The following is a 14830-nucleotide window of genomic DNA, read 5'->3' as shown; positions in this document are numbered from 1 at the left end:
AACCGCCGAGGATTGGGGCGTCAATCAACATCTTCACAGTACACGCATCGGTACCAGCATGCTTTATCCGAAATAACTAAGATTGCTACCATGAGCTCAATATCAATTGGTCAATAATTCCCCACCATCAACGTCTCTCGCGTCTCGAGTCTGTGCCGTGTGCTTTGGGGGTTCGACGACAACCTTTGCGATTCGACGTAGCAGCACGTTGCAGACCGGACAAACCTCTTCTCCAACAGCTGCGAACATGGCAAAGAAGAAGACCAAGCAGCCCGTGTCCGACGACGTCGACGGTGGTGTCCCCAGCGGAAGCGCATCGCAATCGTCGTCCAATGGCTCTTCTAGGGGTCGAAATGCCTCGAGCGCTGTCGCGGACAATGTTCCGGCGCTGATTATCTGTCGCAACAAGTCCGTCTTGCCCCTCGTGTCGATGCCGTTGTCTCCCTGTGCTTGCGCTGCCTCCTGGCCAGCAGAAGCGCAATGCGACACGGACACCTGGCACTGCATTTCTCAAACCCGGCACGGCTGACCACTGAGCGACAGGCATTGGCGCTTTATCTCCTCCTTTCATGGCCCATGGCTGCAGATGCCCATCGAGATCCTCGAAACGATTGCGAACATAAACTACAACACCCCGCGCCCGCGCCCCATCGATCCCGCCGTCTTCTTCGACCTCCTCAAGATCCGCCGGCTCGTCGACGAAGCCACAACTCTTGCAGTGCGGGCAGCCAGTGATATCGCCTCACCGACGTTGGCAAATCTGCATGGAGGACTGAATTCACATACGGCGCTGGGATATGGCGGGCATGGTGCAAAATTAAGCAGGGAACGCAAGTTCCGAATGAGAGAGCAGGCCAGCCAGAAGCTGGCTCGCGCATATCGTTTGGACGAGATCGCCTGCAGCGTTGCTACGATGCAGGGAGCGTCAACGTTGGAGGAGATCGGGTCTCTGGTGTTGCAGCGCAGCAAAGAAGATCCCGACGCCAAATACGTCCACTTTTTTCATGAAAAGATTCCCTCAAGGCAACTGGCGGAGTGTACCAGTTTGCAACCCTTGGACGATATCATATCTGCTAGGCCGACCGAGGGCGAGGCACTACGAACCAGGGCTACCGTGAGGATATTCAAAGACGATTACGAGGGGGCTGCCCAAGACCTGAGTAGCGCGCTGCAAGTGCACCGCTTTCATCAGCCACTTCACCGACCACCATCATCGCAGGATCTACAGCTAGCCACTGGATCCAGAAGGCCCCCGGACGTGATTCTTACCGAGGAGCAGCAACCTAGCAGCTTGGAAACACAGTTGCTATTTCAGCGCGCTGGGGTATACTTGACAATGGCATGCCAGCATGTCGTTGACGGCCTCCCTGAGGCAGCTGCATCTCCGCGGACTGGTAGCTCGAAGGAAGCATCTCGTGATGCCAGTCCCGGAGGCGAAGGCCCGCCAGACCAGCCTCCAGAGCCTACTGCGGCAGAGAAAGAGGCAGGACGCCAACGTTTGGAGAAACGTAAAATCGTGAAGACGTACGCCAAGAGAGCTCTGCGCGACTACTTGGCTTACCTGTCCAAATTCGAATACACCCCTGATTTGCCCCTGAGGGTGACAAGAGAGTTCACTGAGAAGGTTAACCTCGCAGCTCACGGCATCCGTCACCCTCGAGTCCCCGACTCAGGGCCTGCCCCTTCTTACAAAACTTACCCCTTGTCCGATTTGTTCGCTGCCGTACCCCCCGCAGATATCCCGCCGTATCCCTCTCAGGAACTTGTGCGTCAAGCTGGCCCTGCCCAGGCGTCCGAGCACGAGGCCATTACATATCATCCCTTGCTGACGGATGCTCTTCATTCGCTTCTTCTTTGCCATTGCCTTGTTCAAACATCTACGAAAGAGCTTCTACGCCACGCGCACATGGTAGCTCGACTAGCGCGTCTTGCTGACGGATACCCGATCTTTCAAGCGAGTCGGTCTCCAGCGAGAGCAGATTGGATTGAGGTACTTCGAAGAGCTGGCAACTGGATTTCAATGACTTCTTCGTGGGAACAACTTTGCGCCCCCGCACCGCTACCAATACTAGATGTTGCCATGGCTGAGCACCAGAACAAGATTCAGTCGTCTCCGAAGGCTGCTGCTCTTGCGGCTGCATCAATCACTAAGGACAGCAACACGCTAGCTCACATTGGGGAAAATGAGGAACAGCGCAAGGAGCGGATTCGTCAGCAGGCCATCATGGACTCACTCGACGACGATAGAGTCGTCGACGAGGCAAGCCTTCGTGCTGCCATTACCGCTCGTCAGAAGCGAGCCCAGGAGGATCACGACTACTTGCAAGGCATTACGAATGGTTTCAACGGGAAGCAAGACACGGGTCTCGCTGGCCAGCCTTCGCCTGCCTTGCGGAGGTGGAGTGTCGATGACGGACGAGAATATCCCATATTGACTGAGCGCGCCGCTGCAATTGCCCGCTGGGTGCTCGAGGCACCCACGGTGAGCCTGGGAACGGCCAAGCGGAAGAAGAAGTCGGGCCCGAAAAAGGACAAGGCCCGAAACGGGTCGGAAGCGGCGACGAGCGGTATGGCTAACCTGGCCGTCAGCGAAGCTGGTAGAGCTGTAGACGCGCAGGCATAAGGTAGTTTTGCCGAATCGCTCAAACCAGTTGGGTCCTGTTGTTTAGTCATGATATATATACACATTAGATAGAACAGGCATCAGCCAACCGCTTAAGCGTTGCCAGCTAAGCTCAGCGACAATCCCAAAGAATCATGAGATGTTTTATGGGCATTATTCAATCTCGGTTACCCCCGTGCATTACTGATTCAGTCTCAAAAGACGAAGGTCACGTATTGGCATGCAGCGACTGATCTTTGACAACTTCAAGACTTGCGATTGAGGGTATAGCGCGACCGACCCCGGCTTAGCCGTTGGGCCGATTCAACATTACTTGACAAATACAGCAAACACATTACTCATTATCCCGGCTCCTTCAAACAACTTCCTTCCTCTCGGTCTGCTGGACCTGAGCCCCGTCCTTCTCAGAACCGGAAGCGGTCCCGGGGTGTTGGTTGTCGACACCCATGATCTGGCCTCCCTTCTCGATGTGGTTGGCGCCGCCAAAGAGCACATCAACCTCTTCCAGCGGGATCTGCTTCGTCTCGGGGATGAAGAAGTACACGAACACGCCCAGGACCATGTTCATTCCCATGAAGAAGAAGAGGCACTTGAGGCCCTCGTTGGCGAGGAAGGTGGGGAAGAACTGCTGGAAGATGGTGTTGGCGACGTTCTGCATCTGCGAGCACATGCCGACGGCCTGGGCGCGGACGTTGACGGAGAAGATCTCGGAGGTGTACATCCACGTGGTCGCGCCCCAGGACGGCTTGTAGAAGAAGGTGAAGAGGAACAGCAGGAAGACGATGGCGATGCCGACGGACTCGCTCTTGGTGCCGTCGGCGGCGGAGGGCGTCTTGAGGCCGACGATGGGGACGATGAGCATGCAGATGGCCATGCCGGCGGCGCCGACGATGAAGAGCCAGCGGCGGCCGAAGCGGTCGGCGGTCCACATGGCGTTGAGGGTGAAGAGGATGCCGCAGGTGGCGTTGAGGGCGTTGATGAGGTTGATGGTGTCGTCCGAGGGCCAGACCTTCTTGTAGATGGCGGTGGAGTAGCTGTTGAGGGTGCCCTGGCCGGTGAGCTGCTGGCCGACGTTGAGGACGAAGGCGAGGTAGAGGCGCTTGCGGATGGAGGCGTCCTTGAAGAGGGCGGAGTAGCTGCTGCTGATGGCCTCCTTCTCGTACTCGACGGCCTCGCGGATGGTGAGGAGCTCCTCCTCGACCTCTTGCTCGGTGTCGCGGATGCGCATGAGGGCGGCGCGGGCGGAGTCGATGTCGCCCTTCTTCTGGACGTACCAGCGGGGGCTCTCGGGCTGGAAGGGCAGGGCGATGATGATGATGATGGGGACGAGCATCTGGAAGATGACGACCATCTTCCAGTCCCACTCGCCGAGCGAGGCGCGGTGCTTGGAGCAGGCGTAGTTCTGTGTGATGTGTTAGCCAACTGGGATGTTGATGTAGTGTTTGGGGGAAATGCTTCTCACAATCCAGTAGGCGATGAAGCTGCCGACGCTGTAGAACATCTGCCAGCAGGCCATGATGTGGCCACGGATCTGAGAGGGCGCAACCTCGCCGATGTAGACGGGGCCGGCGGTGAGAGCCATGCCCTGTCCGAGACCGATGATGACACGACCGGCGATGAAGACTCCGAGCTTGTGGTGAGGGGTGAAGGTCTGCATGAGGGTTGCGATGATGGTGACGAAGCACCCAATGGCCATGCCCCAGCGGCGACCGAGTTGATCGGCCTATGAAGAATCAACGTTAGATATCACAGTCTCCGGGCGTGTTGGGGGTCATGAACTTACCAAGGGACCACCGATGAAGAAACCGGCAACGATAGCACCGATGGTGTAGGCCGTGTTGACGAGACCGATCAACTGCGTATCCTTCTTGAGGTCGACGTCGACCCAGGCGAGCCAGTTCTTGGAGCCCTGGAGGGAGTTGTAGACGGAGGCATCGTACCCGTAGAGGACCATGCACATGGCCGCCATGAGGGAGATGTACCAGTTGTACACCCTCTTACTGGTGACCGCCATCTTGAACGACCTGGTTGCTGCGGTTCCGATAAAAAGATGGCTCTGCGACACGAGGGAAGCGTTTCGTCGTCTAGGTCTGGAGGCAGGCTGATGAAGACAGAAGAATGCGTGTTGGACAACTCCAGCAGAGAGGTGAAGAGAGAGATCAGGCCATGAGTCAAAAGAGAGATGCGAAGCTTGTCTTTAAAGGTTTGATAACAAAGGTGACCGACCCCAGTCTCATCCAAACCAAACTAAACTAAACCCTCGAATCCCAGCAAAAAAAGGACCAAATTTCCCTTCCTCCCCCAATCCTCCCCCAAATTCCCCCGTCTTCGTTCCCCTCATTCCCCGGGTCTAGATAGCGAAGAAGGGGGAAGACGAAGGGGGAGGGGATAGGGTTCCCCATAATTTGCAAGTTCGAGTCGCCGGGGCTAGCGCTGGTTCCGGGGGAGTGGAGGTGGAGTTTCTGTTGCTCTCTCTCTGCGGCGGCGTTAAAGAGGCAGTCAGGGTAAAGGACCGAGTCCGGTGGTTGAAGCCATCGCCGCAGGGTATGATGTGCCTGGGGTCGTTGCTCATCGAAGAGGTGTGCGTGAGCTGCACAGGGGGATATCTTCACACCCTCTCCATTCCGCCGCTCTTCCGGCCAACAGCACAGCGAGCCGAGAACATGGGAGCAGGTCCGGCGGGACAAGACGAACCAAGAGATGCGGCGACATCCATCAGAACAGAGAGAAAAAAGGGCAGACCCGGAAATCTCTTGGCGCCGCGCCGCGTGTGGCACATCCGTCCGTCTTCCCCAGAACGAGGGCCCCCAACATCAGCCATCCCTGTCGAGGGCCGTTCTGGGGTCGAACTGGCGGAGAAACCCCATGCCCAAAACTTCCACCAATGGCAATTTCACCTTTTGTTCTGGCGGCGGCGGCGGCGGCGGGCCCTCTCCAATCGCGTTAAAGTGGGCGGGCGAGTGGAAACGGACAGGACGATTCGAACCACCGCGTGGTGGTGGCTGGTCTCGGTCTGGGCAAACGCTTGTTTTTGGGCGTTTTCTTTCCGCCCAGCCCGCCCATCCATCCACACGCCTGCCTATGTTTCGACGTGCAAAAGAACGTTTGTGGATTTGCAGTAGAGTCAGCGGGTTCACTATCAGATTCGAGAAGGAGACGAGGTCGAAGGTCATGCGGCCCACGCCTTATCGCGGTCCGTTGACGTATGCGCTTCTGCTGGCAAGGCGGATGATGGCCTTTGGCGACGCAGGTCGTTCACCCACCACCTCGCCGACTCCAGATGCCGATTCCCGTCTTTGCGCACGCCTCTCCGTGAGCCCAGTCAGTCATCTTCACCTCTTCTCTCATCGTTGCTGTAACATGATCGTCTTCTGAATGTTCGTCCTGTATGAGACGAACAGAGCTTCACAACGACGCCAATCTCCTGTGTTCACGAGCTGCAAGTCAAATACATTAAAGGCGCGAGAGGCTCGGGCGTGCATGTGATGACAACGACTAGTTGGTCAGAGAGAGAGTAGCAACAGCTGAGAAAGAATGGGTCTTCCGGCGCCAAAATACGCGAGGTTATCTCTATGCCCCATTTATTCCCGCTCTCTCATGCAACGACACGAAGAAACGGGGCCCGGTCAGCCAGCCCTCGTCTTTCACATGATGGTGCGCCCTCCAGCTGCGTCTGGTCTGACTAGAAAAGCATCGGCACCGCGCCGTTCATTCCTGCTCCTTTTCCTTGCAAAACTCTCTGCCTCAATCAATCCGAGCATTAAACATCTTCCAAGATAAGATGAGTTGACATAAGCTTTCTCTGCGGCTCATTGCCCAGAGAATAGATAGGCCATTGGAGGACAGCCAAGACCATTTCATCCGCGGATCCCGTGTTGGCACTGCAAGCCACCCGATGCTGCCAAGGCGTTCGATATCGCTCACTGCTGGCCGTTGTGACTGTAAAAACCTGCCCGAAAGGCGAAACTTGATATCATTTCCTTCCCAAGCGCCTTGGCGAGATTCGTCGTGGTGTGCTCGCGCATCCCAACAGTCCGGTCACAAGTGTAACACATCAGCCTCAGGCCGACTTCTTCTCTCATCAATCTCATCCCGCCGGCACAATTTCTTCAAATCCCCGGGAAACATGTCAGATTTCTCCGCCAGGAAGCCCAGCATGACTCCAGCTTTTAGTTGCCGTCTTCTCCGCGTCCACCAAAATCTCTCAAATCTCCCCCGCGAAAACCCCAAAAATCCGGAGCAGGCTAGAGAAATCGAACCATCTGACATGCCAAAAATCGCGGAGTCCCCAACTTATTTCGAGGAGAATCCGGCGCCGCCTGCTGTCTGCGAGGCAAGCTAAGAATAAGCTACACCCCTGGAGCTGGCACAGGGGCCGGGCCCGCCCTCGGACGCGGGCTGTGATTGATGGAAGAAATCAGAGCATTCCCCAGATGGGCGGCGTGCTCACCCGTAGGCAAAAGCGGAATTAAGAGTGCAGGCAGGATGCGTCCACGCCTCGACACTAACATCAGGTCGCCGGTGACGGTGAAGGAACGACGGCTTGTGGGGAAACAGAGGCGAGAACGAAGGAGGCAAACATGTCCCAAACCGTCCATAGGCAGGCAATGGCAGAACAGCAAACGGCCTGTCAAAGGGTCTGGCGGGCTGACGCAGCCTGCAATTCACTACCTTCTTGCATGCTGCACATGTACAATGTACGCACATACCGATACATACGCACGGCAGCAGAAATGGAAAGACGGGGCTGATAGGGGGGACCGTCGGCCTTGGCCATTCTGCGATCGTTGGGCATTTGATTATGTGAATTCATTAGCTTACCGAGGGGATGGCACCATTACACTCGGCCTCGGGCTTCGGCAGGCATGGGGTCGCGCTAGTTTCGGGTGATGGGAGGGTGTCGGTTGCTACGTTGATGGACACGATGTCCTGGAAAAGGTCAGGTGTCTTGGATATTTGGTGGAATAGGTCAGAGATGGGACCACCGGAGAGTCCTGGCGCGTCTGTCATTGACTGCTTTACTTTTTCATCGTCCTTTTTGCTGTCCTTGTCGTCGTCGTCGTCGTCGCCCTTGTCTTCGATTCCTTCCTATCATGGTCTCTTGTCCACAAGCTCGGTTGTCCCTCTAAAACTTTGATCCGGCATTCAAGGAAGTCCAGTTCTTCCATTGGGGCTTTGACGTTATCCTTCAAAGAGTTACGATGTCGTCTTGTTTGAGAACACTAGATGGTATGAAACCTGACTGTCGGGTCCAGTAATTTTCAACACCAAAGCTACGAGACGGATTCCATTTCAAGCCAGCCTAGAACCCCTATCGAGCAGATATTAAAGTCTCATGATCATCAGCAGAAACCGAGAGACTTTGTTTCCACCAGCATTGTCACATGCCACGACCCCTTCCCGAATCCGAGCTTTACACGGCGTCCAGGAGCTCGGCTTGTGTTATGTTTCTGGCAGAAGACACCTAGCACAGCTCGACGACCCTCTCATCCGTATGAAAAGGGCCTTAAGAACAACCTTTACAGATCAATCCGCAGAGAAACACAAGCCGACGGCCTGCCTACCCCGAGATGGCAGAAGTCCCACTCAGATGACGACTCCGCAGACGTTAAATCGATTGGAATAATTCGAAGAATGCAAATATGCTCTGCGTTTTCTCGATACACTACCCTTGTCAAATATGACCCCTTTGCCAGGAAGTGTCGTTCTTGGGCGGCTATCACGAGACGCCATGCCAATTTCTGTTCAACCATAAGCTGCAAGTGCTGGCTCGATTACGAGTGGTCATCGAGACGGTTCTCGTCAAATATCTGGAGAAGTTGCAGGAGGATCCAGACCGAAAGTTGGCGGCGTTGTTGCGTCTGTACCGTGATCATGTCGTTTCATGCACTGCCCACAATCTACGCAGTCTCTACGACCAAGTCCAGACGACTTTATTGACTAAGTATCAATATGATGTCTCATATAATGTATCCTTGCTTAAGAACGAGTTGGCTTTTCAACATGCATCGTACCAGTCGTCCATGGGGAAGGAAAACTATGCGATACAACATGCAAGTATTCGCCAGCTTCCAGCAGAGATGTCGATATTCCCACCCTGCGCAAAGTTACGAGCCTCAATGCGAAGCTTTTTGCCTAGCGTACAAATTCCATTCTGATGGTGTTGGACGAGTCTTGATAAGCCGCAATGTGGGGGAAGACGGAGATCCATGAAAGATACAATAAGATGTGCTACTAGCAGAATATGCACATGTTTCGACGTGAGCAATCTGGGCTTTTTACTATTGGTGTCTTTGCAGTTTCTGGTTGCTCACTGTGAGACAAAGGATTCAACTTCTGGTTCCGCTAGATCTTGAGACAAATCAGTGTTGAAGACATCACAAACACTACGCTCATTCGCACCTTTCGCGTGTTTGGGTGGGAAGGCTAACTGCAGGAAGGCACGACCTTGGCGACAAACGCTGCTTCATTTTACAACAAACGCTTTCACCTGCTGCCTACTTTGGGGAAGAGGTCTCAAAAAATTCTTCGCCTTTTCTTTCCGCCTTCCACACCAACAAACAAACTAATTCTTCTCGATCTTCCACACTCTACCAGCATCGCAAATTCATCATCCAAAATATCGGTAGGCGATTACTCCCATCTATCTTGACCTCATTTATTGACTTTTTGGTCAGGAATTAGACCTCTGCAGTTACCACAACGCTCGTCTGCTGCCACCGCCCACACGTGGCTTCCACCTCATGTCGAACAAACGGCCACCGGTGGCCTCCTTCGCCCCCGAGGAGGGATCAGAGCCCATGACACTGAATCGAACACTCTCTGAGAAGATCGGCTCGGTATCTGTCCCGTACGAGGTCTTCTTGCGCATCGTCGAAGCGCTTATCGAGGACATTTTTGACTGGGAAGAGCCAGTCGATTGGGATCTCAGATACCTATATGATTCCTCGTCCAGGATTTTCGTTCAGGAAAATCGTGAACGATATGGATTCTTCCCGACGAACTCACAGATGATTCGCTGGTCACGCTCCCGACTCCCTTCTCAGATCAACTACGAAACCCGCCAGATGGTCGATAGAGTGCTTCCCCGGGCCGCCATGTTAAACCAAGACGGAAGCGTCGCTTGGATCGATGCATGGCTGCGCCCGGACATTGATGCTTTCATTCCCTTCTACACCAAGTCTCCTGGTCTCGACTTCAACCAGATGTGCTTCAATGCAGCTTTGACTTACCCATCCTCTCGGAACGCATTTGTTCATCACATCGAATACATCCGTCTCCAAGGTTACGACTGGATCACCGACGTCAATGACGACGATCTCGCCGCGCTCGCTACCCTTCCGAATCTTCAGGTGATCCAGATGGAGGTTCGCCGCATAATCTATCTTTACATGAAACAACCTGTTCACTTTGGATTCCGCCAGATCAACTATGAAGCCTTTCCTTGCTTAGGAGAATTGGTGGTGATTTGGGGTGAGAGTTTCATGAAGAAGTTTTCGCCCATGCAGGACAAAGGCGTCAGGCTCTACGGTGCAATGCAGGATTGGCCCAAGATAGAGATTCGTGGCACCAAGGAGGGAATTCTGGGCCGGATTCTGGGAGCTAATTGCACTTGCTGCAAGCCAGACGAGGGTGTGAGGGAGGTGAAGGTTGAAACCACGGACGAGTGGGAATGGGATCGGAACCCCTCCAGGTACCTTACGAGACGTCAGAGATATATCATGGACTATGTTGGTCTGCTGTTGGACGCAGAGCAGTAAGGAATAAGGGACTGATTTGGCAAGAATGGATCAGATTCAAGGTTAGCGAGTACGGATTCTGGCTGCCAGGACCAAAGGAATCATAGAATGTCGGGCAATGAATTCATGAATGAGTGTTCGTCATGCCTTTGGTGCCGCTTTTCTCAAGTATAACCTCATGATTCGTACTCAGTAAGCTCGCTTCTCTACCGGAGATAATTGTGCAACGAGTTCGAGATCTGAGTCCAACGAGCTTTGCAAGACTAGGCAGCGCAAGAGGACACCACGGGGGTTTGAACATGTGTTAGGATTCACTGTTCAGACCTGCTGACGTTGAAGCCTTCATAGTGTCTGACTACCTACTGCGAGGAAAAGGCTCGACTTCTTCTAGTGCTGCAAAGGCTTGGGACAAAACATTGCTCGTGGACATTGGACGGACATTCGCATGGACTTCACCCAGATTCCACCTCCATCCAATCCAAGCTGAGAGGTAGGCCAACTGCGGGAAGGAGCGACCACTTCCACACATGCGACTTCCTATTTTTTCTTTTGTTTTCACCTTCGACCTGGACTTTGCCCGCTTTGGGCGAGCGTCTTCTGAAATTTGTTTTTGATCTTTCACAACTCAACACATTCGACTTTTTCGCAACTCGTGGCAGGTAGCTGGCGAAAACGTATCCGACAGCCAGTAAATTATGTACGTCACATTTCTATTCCCAATTCGAATTCGATCTTGATCTGACATTAAAATAGCCCTCGCTGCTACACGACTGGGCAGCTGCCAACACAACCTCCTCACCGAAATTCACATAACTGGGAACAAGATGCCAGACATCCAAATCTTCTCCTTCCAACCTAAGGAGGCTCCGCAGCCCATGCCGCTGCGGGAAACCCCGCCTGGCAAAGTTGGACCAGCTTCCCTTCCGCGCGAACTCTTCCTGAAGATCGTCGATTCGCTCGTTGACGACGTTACGGCCTGGGAGACACCCGCAAGCTGGAAGCTTGAGTACTGCTACGACGCCCCGTCCAAGCTGGTCGTCAAGGAGGAACGAATGACAATCGCCGAAACCTCGCACTCGCAGATGAAGCGCTTCCAGCGATCCCGCCTTCCTTCACAAATCGATCGCGAGACCCGCCTCATGGTCAACAAGAAGCTCGTCCGAATCACCATGTTGACCGAGAATGGGGCCATCTCACCCATTGACGCATGGGTCCGCCCCGACATCGACCGTTTCGTTGCGCTCTGCGCCGCCGGCAAAGATCTCCGCAATCAGGAGCTGTACTTCAGACAAGCAATGATTCTCCCGACCCCTGCTTGCGACAGCTTGATCAAGTCCATCCAGCGACTCCACCTTCCGCAACTTGAGTACATCTCTCGCAAGAACGCCGCCGCAATCGCTTCCTTCGCTGCCCTCCCTCATCTCAGAGAGATCAGCACCATCGTCGGAAACTGGGCACCTGATTTAAACGAACGTATCGTGCACCACGGAATGAGGAAGATCGATCGAAAGACATACCCGACCTTGCACAACTGGGCAGAACGTCACGAGTCAACTTTCGCGTCCATCTTTCGGCCCCTCAAGAACAAGGGTGTCAAGCTCTTAGTCGACATGATGATAAGTGACAACCCGTTCCTTGAGATTTGCGACACCGAGAAGGGAATTCGCATCAAGAATCTCATTGCCAACTGCAACTGCTGCAGCCATGACAAGTTTTATTGAAAATGGGACTTGGGAAGTGCAGAATAACGCTTCGGACAATTTGACATGGGGTAATCACCGGAGGACAGAGATACAGCATTGGAGTCTTGAAGATATAAGACTGGCCTTACCTCAGACTAAGATACGCGAAGAAGAATTACTCGAGAGAAATTGAAAAATGAGCTGGCAAGGGCGAATCACAAGGGGAGGGAGTTGGGTAGAACTAGTAGTCAACCAAGCTTTTGACAATGACAAAGCCGTGCAATGGATAAAGACTCCTCCACCTTCTTCTCCACTTTCATTGACTACACAAATGAAAATGGACTCAATGTACTGTCAACCCGGTAACCGAGGCCCTCAAGATTTGGATCCAAGTTCCAACGAGCTTCGCCGCAGCCCAACATAAGCGCCGGCGGATTCGATGGCTGCAGCAGCACGGTGTATGTAACGCTGAGAATGACCAATAAAGCACTGTAATGAAACATAAAGCCACGCAGGCGCCCACCGGGGCTGAAGTTCTTTTTGCCATCCCCATTTACCAGACCACCGTCCACCAGCCTGAGCTGAACCGCAGAATACTGTCCAGTCCCTCGCAACGTCTTCCATCAAGACAATTGTCCTATCAAGACAATTGTCCTATCAAGACAATTGTCCTATCAAGACAATTGTCCTCGATGAGCCAAATCTACACGCAATCGTTTCCAAAGTTCGGGCACCTTCCGACAGAGATTCAAGACTTGATATGGGGCTTGGCCCTCGAAAGCCCTCCGGCCGCTCACTTCGCTGATCTTGATGATGTGTCTTTTTTAAAACCCACGCGAGCTATTGAAGCACCAAAAGGAAGAAGAAAGTGGCACACGTTGGAAGTTCTGATCAAATTTGGTCCACGCCCGACGTCTATAACTTCGGGTCATTCATATACCGCACCCCATGCCTTGTTGCTTCAGACGTGCCGAGCTTCGCGCAGGGTTGCGTTTCGACTTGCCAACGCCTGGGGTCCAGGAAGAGCTCTACAACTATACGCAGGGGAAAGGAGCACCTTGCACGACATCGTCAGCCTCATCGAGTTGAAAGGATGCTCGGCGGGAGGGGACGGAGGCGAAAGACAAAATAATCGAGGACACGGCGAGTACCCCTTACCTGAGACAATAGACGTTCCTTCTCTTTGGGTCGATGGCACACAAGATCTTGTTATTATACCTAAAGGCTGGGAACGCGAGGCGGAACGACTGCAATGTTGTATCTACGATTTCACATGGACCATACAGATTCAAAGGGCGCGCTATATTGGTTTAGAGTGGCCATATAGCGGAAGACGTGTCTTTGAATCTTTGGCATGCTTCCTGTTTTCACGATTTCGATGCGATGCCCTCTACGTAATCCTTGGCCCAGACGAGCTTGCAGGACCTCCAGACGTCCATAAAATGGCACCGGAGCTTGCTCGGGAGCAAAGACAAACGCTGGAGCGACGATTCAAGAGACCAGGAGTTCCAACTGAAGATCTAGCAGCGCATACACCCGAGAGATTCTGGCGAGGGAAACGAGAATTTTACGTAGTCAGTTGGGAGGACATAGAACGAAGAATGGTGGACTCGCCCTGTTGGGATTTGATTGACATTACAGCCCAGATACTGGAAATCAGAAAGGCGGAGGATGATGTCTGTAAAGGTTGCCAAGACAGAGGTTGCGATCTCAAACCAGATATGTTTCCAATTGCCTGGAGGATTATGTCGTGGCGCGATAAGGAGGAGTAAGATCAACATGTTGTCTAAACTCACCTGGACCTAACGTTTGCCGATTCCGTTCTCATACTATGAAGTAGAATACAAAGAACCAGTCCGGAACCATGAACTCCTACCTGACATGAGCTTGTTAACGTCCAGCTTTCTCAGACCCGTTTCTAGTACGTAATTGTCACGCACTTCCCTTTCCATGCCAGAACGTTTCCTTGGATAAGCTCTTCGAACATCCAGTTCGCCAAATCTAACCTGCTGATGGTATACCCTACGGTGACTCCTGGTTCATGCGCAGCACCTTCAACCAGGCCAGCATCCTCAACGGTCCAGCCTACCCTGAGGCTCTCAAGCCTTTTCTTTGGGCCATCAGTCAGCAGAGGTGGTCTTACCATAACGTACCCTCCGAGTGGCGAACCTGGCTCTGTTGCGCATTTCTTGATCGCCTTCTCCATAGCTGTCGTGTCAGCTTGGGGCACGCGCAAGAGCCAGATGTACAGTAGAATCATGACCAAAGGCTGGTCGCGTTTGATGCCTTGCCCAGTTGAAGAGATCGGAACAAAGACAGGGCTATTGTTGATTGCCCCCGCATTTTTGAGCTGATGCAATGCCTCAATAACCGCAGCGGCTGAGTCTCCCGTGATCGTGAGGTCTTGCATTGAGACGGGTTTGAATGGGTTTAGTTGAAATTTGGGCAAGGCCGTGATGCCACTGAAGATGATTTCGGAATCGTGACGGAGAAGCTCAACACATGCGTGTACAGAGCGGGAAGATGGACCTTCTACGATGGCGAGGTTTGTGTCGATGACAGACTCGGGGACGTCGTATGAGATGAGCATTTTCCTCAACTTGGTGGCATCTCGAACGACTAAATGAAAACTGTCAGCTCCAGTCGACCTTGTGCATGGCTTTGCGAGCTACGTACGTGCTGCAGCTTTGTGGCCAGCCATCAGTGTCCAGGCAAGCACATGACTGAGAGTTGCCCCAGTCGCCCCAACGAAAGCTGCTTTGACTGGCATAGTATTTGCCCTGCTT

General features: G+C 53.4%; 5 protein-coding genes across 5 annotated transcripts; 3 read left to right on the top strand and 2 right to left on the bottom strand.

Annotated features, from left to right (window-relative positions):
• Positions 1-247: 247 nt before the first annotated feature.
• Positions 248-2623, top strand: CGGC5_v016707 (uncharacterized protein; the record flags this gene model as incomplete). The annotated part of the gene is made up of 2 exons (XM_032037308.1): positions 248-408; positions 544-2623. 2 exons carry the CDS (start codon positions 248-250, stop codon positions 2621-2623), a joined length of 2241 nt encoding a protein of 746 aa, XP_031883878.1.
• Positions 2624-2978: 355 nt separating this feature from the next.
• qutD-7 (Quinate permease) lies at positions 2979-4637 on the bottom strand (the record flags this gene model as incomplete). The annotated part of the gene is made up of 3 exons (XM_032037307.1): positions 2979-4025; positions 4086-4346; positions 4407-4637. 3 exons carry the CDS (start codon positions 4635-4637, stop codon positions 2979-2981), a joined length of 1539 nt encoding a protein of 512 aa, XP_031883879.1.
• Positions 4638-9366: 4729 nt separating this feature from the next.
• On the top strand, positions 9367-10383 carry CGGC5_v016705 (uncharacterized protein; the record flags this gene model as incomplete). Its single annotated transcript, XM_032037305.1, has 1 exon — positions 9367-10383. One exon carries the CDS (start codon positions 9367-9369, stop codon positions 10381-10383), a length of 1017 nt encoding a protein of 338 aa, XP_031884029.1.
• Positions 10384-11186: 803 nt separating this feature from the next.
• On the top strand, positions 11187-12083 carry CGGC5_v016704 (uncharacterized protein; the record flags this gene model as incomplete). Its single annotated transcript, XM_032037304.1, has 1 exon — positions 11187-12083. One exon carries the CDS (start codon positions 11187-11189, stop codon positions 12081-12083), a length of 897 nt encoding a protein of 298 aa, XP_031884031.1.
• A 1879-nt stretch (positions 12084-13962) lies between these two features.
• On the bottom strand, positions 13963-14814 carry CGGC5_v016703 (uncharacterized protein; the record flags this gene model as incomplete). The annotated part of the gene is made up of 2 exons (XM_066153559.1): positions 13963-14663; positions 14721-14814. The coding sequence occupies 2 exons, from the start codon at positions 14812-14814 to the stop codon at positions 13963-13965; spliced, it is 795 nt and encodes a 264-aa protein (XP_066007026.1).
• Between the last annotated feature and the right edge of the window lie 16 nt (positions 14815-14830).

Source organism: Colletotrichum fructicola (genome assembly GCF_000319635.2).
Source record: "Colletotrichum fructicola Nara gc5 chromosome Unknown KSG_Nara_v1_contig11, whole genome shotgun sequence".
Taxonomy (NCBI): domain Eukaryota; kingdom Fungi; phylum Ascomycota; class Sordariomycetes; order Glomerellales; family Glomerellaceae; genus Colletotrichum; species Colletotrichum fructicola.
This window is presented reverse-complemented; position numbering and strand designations above follow the sequence as displayed.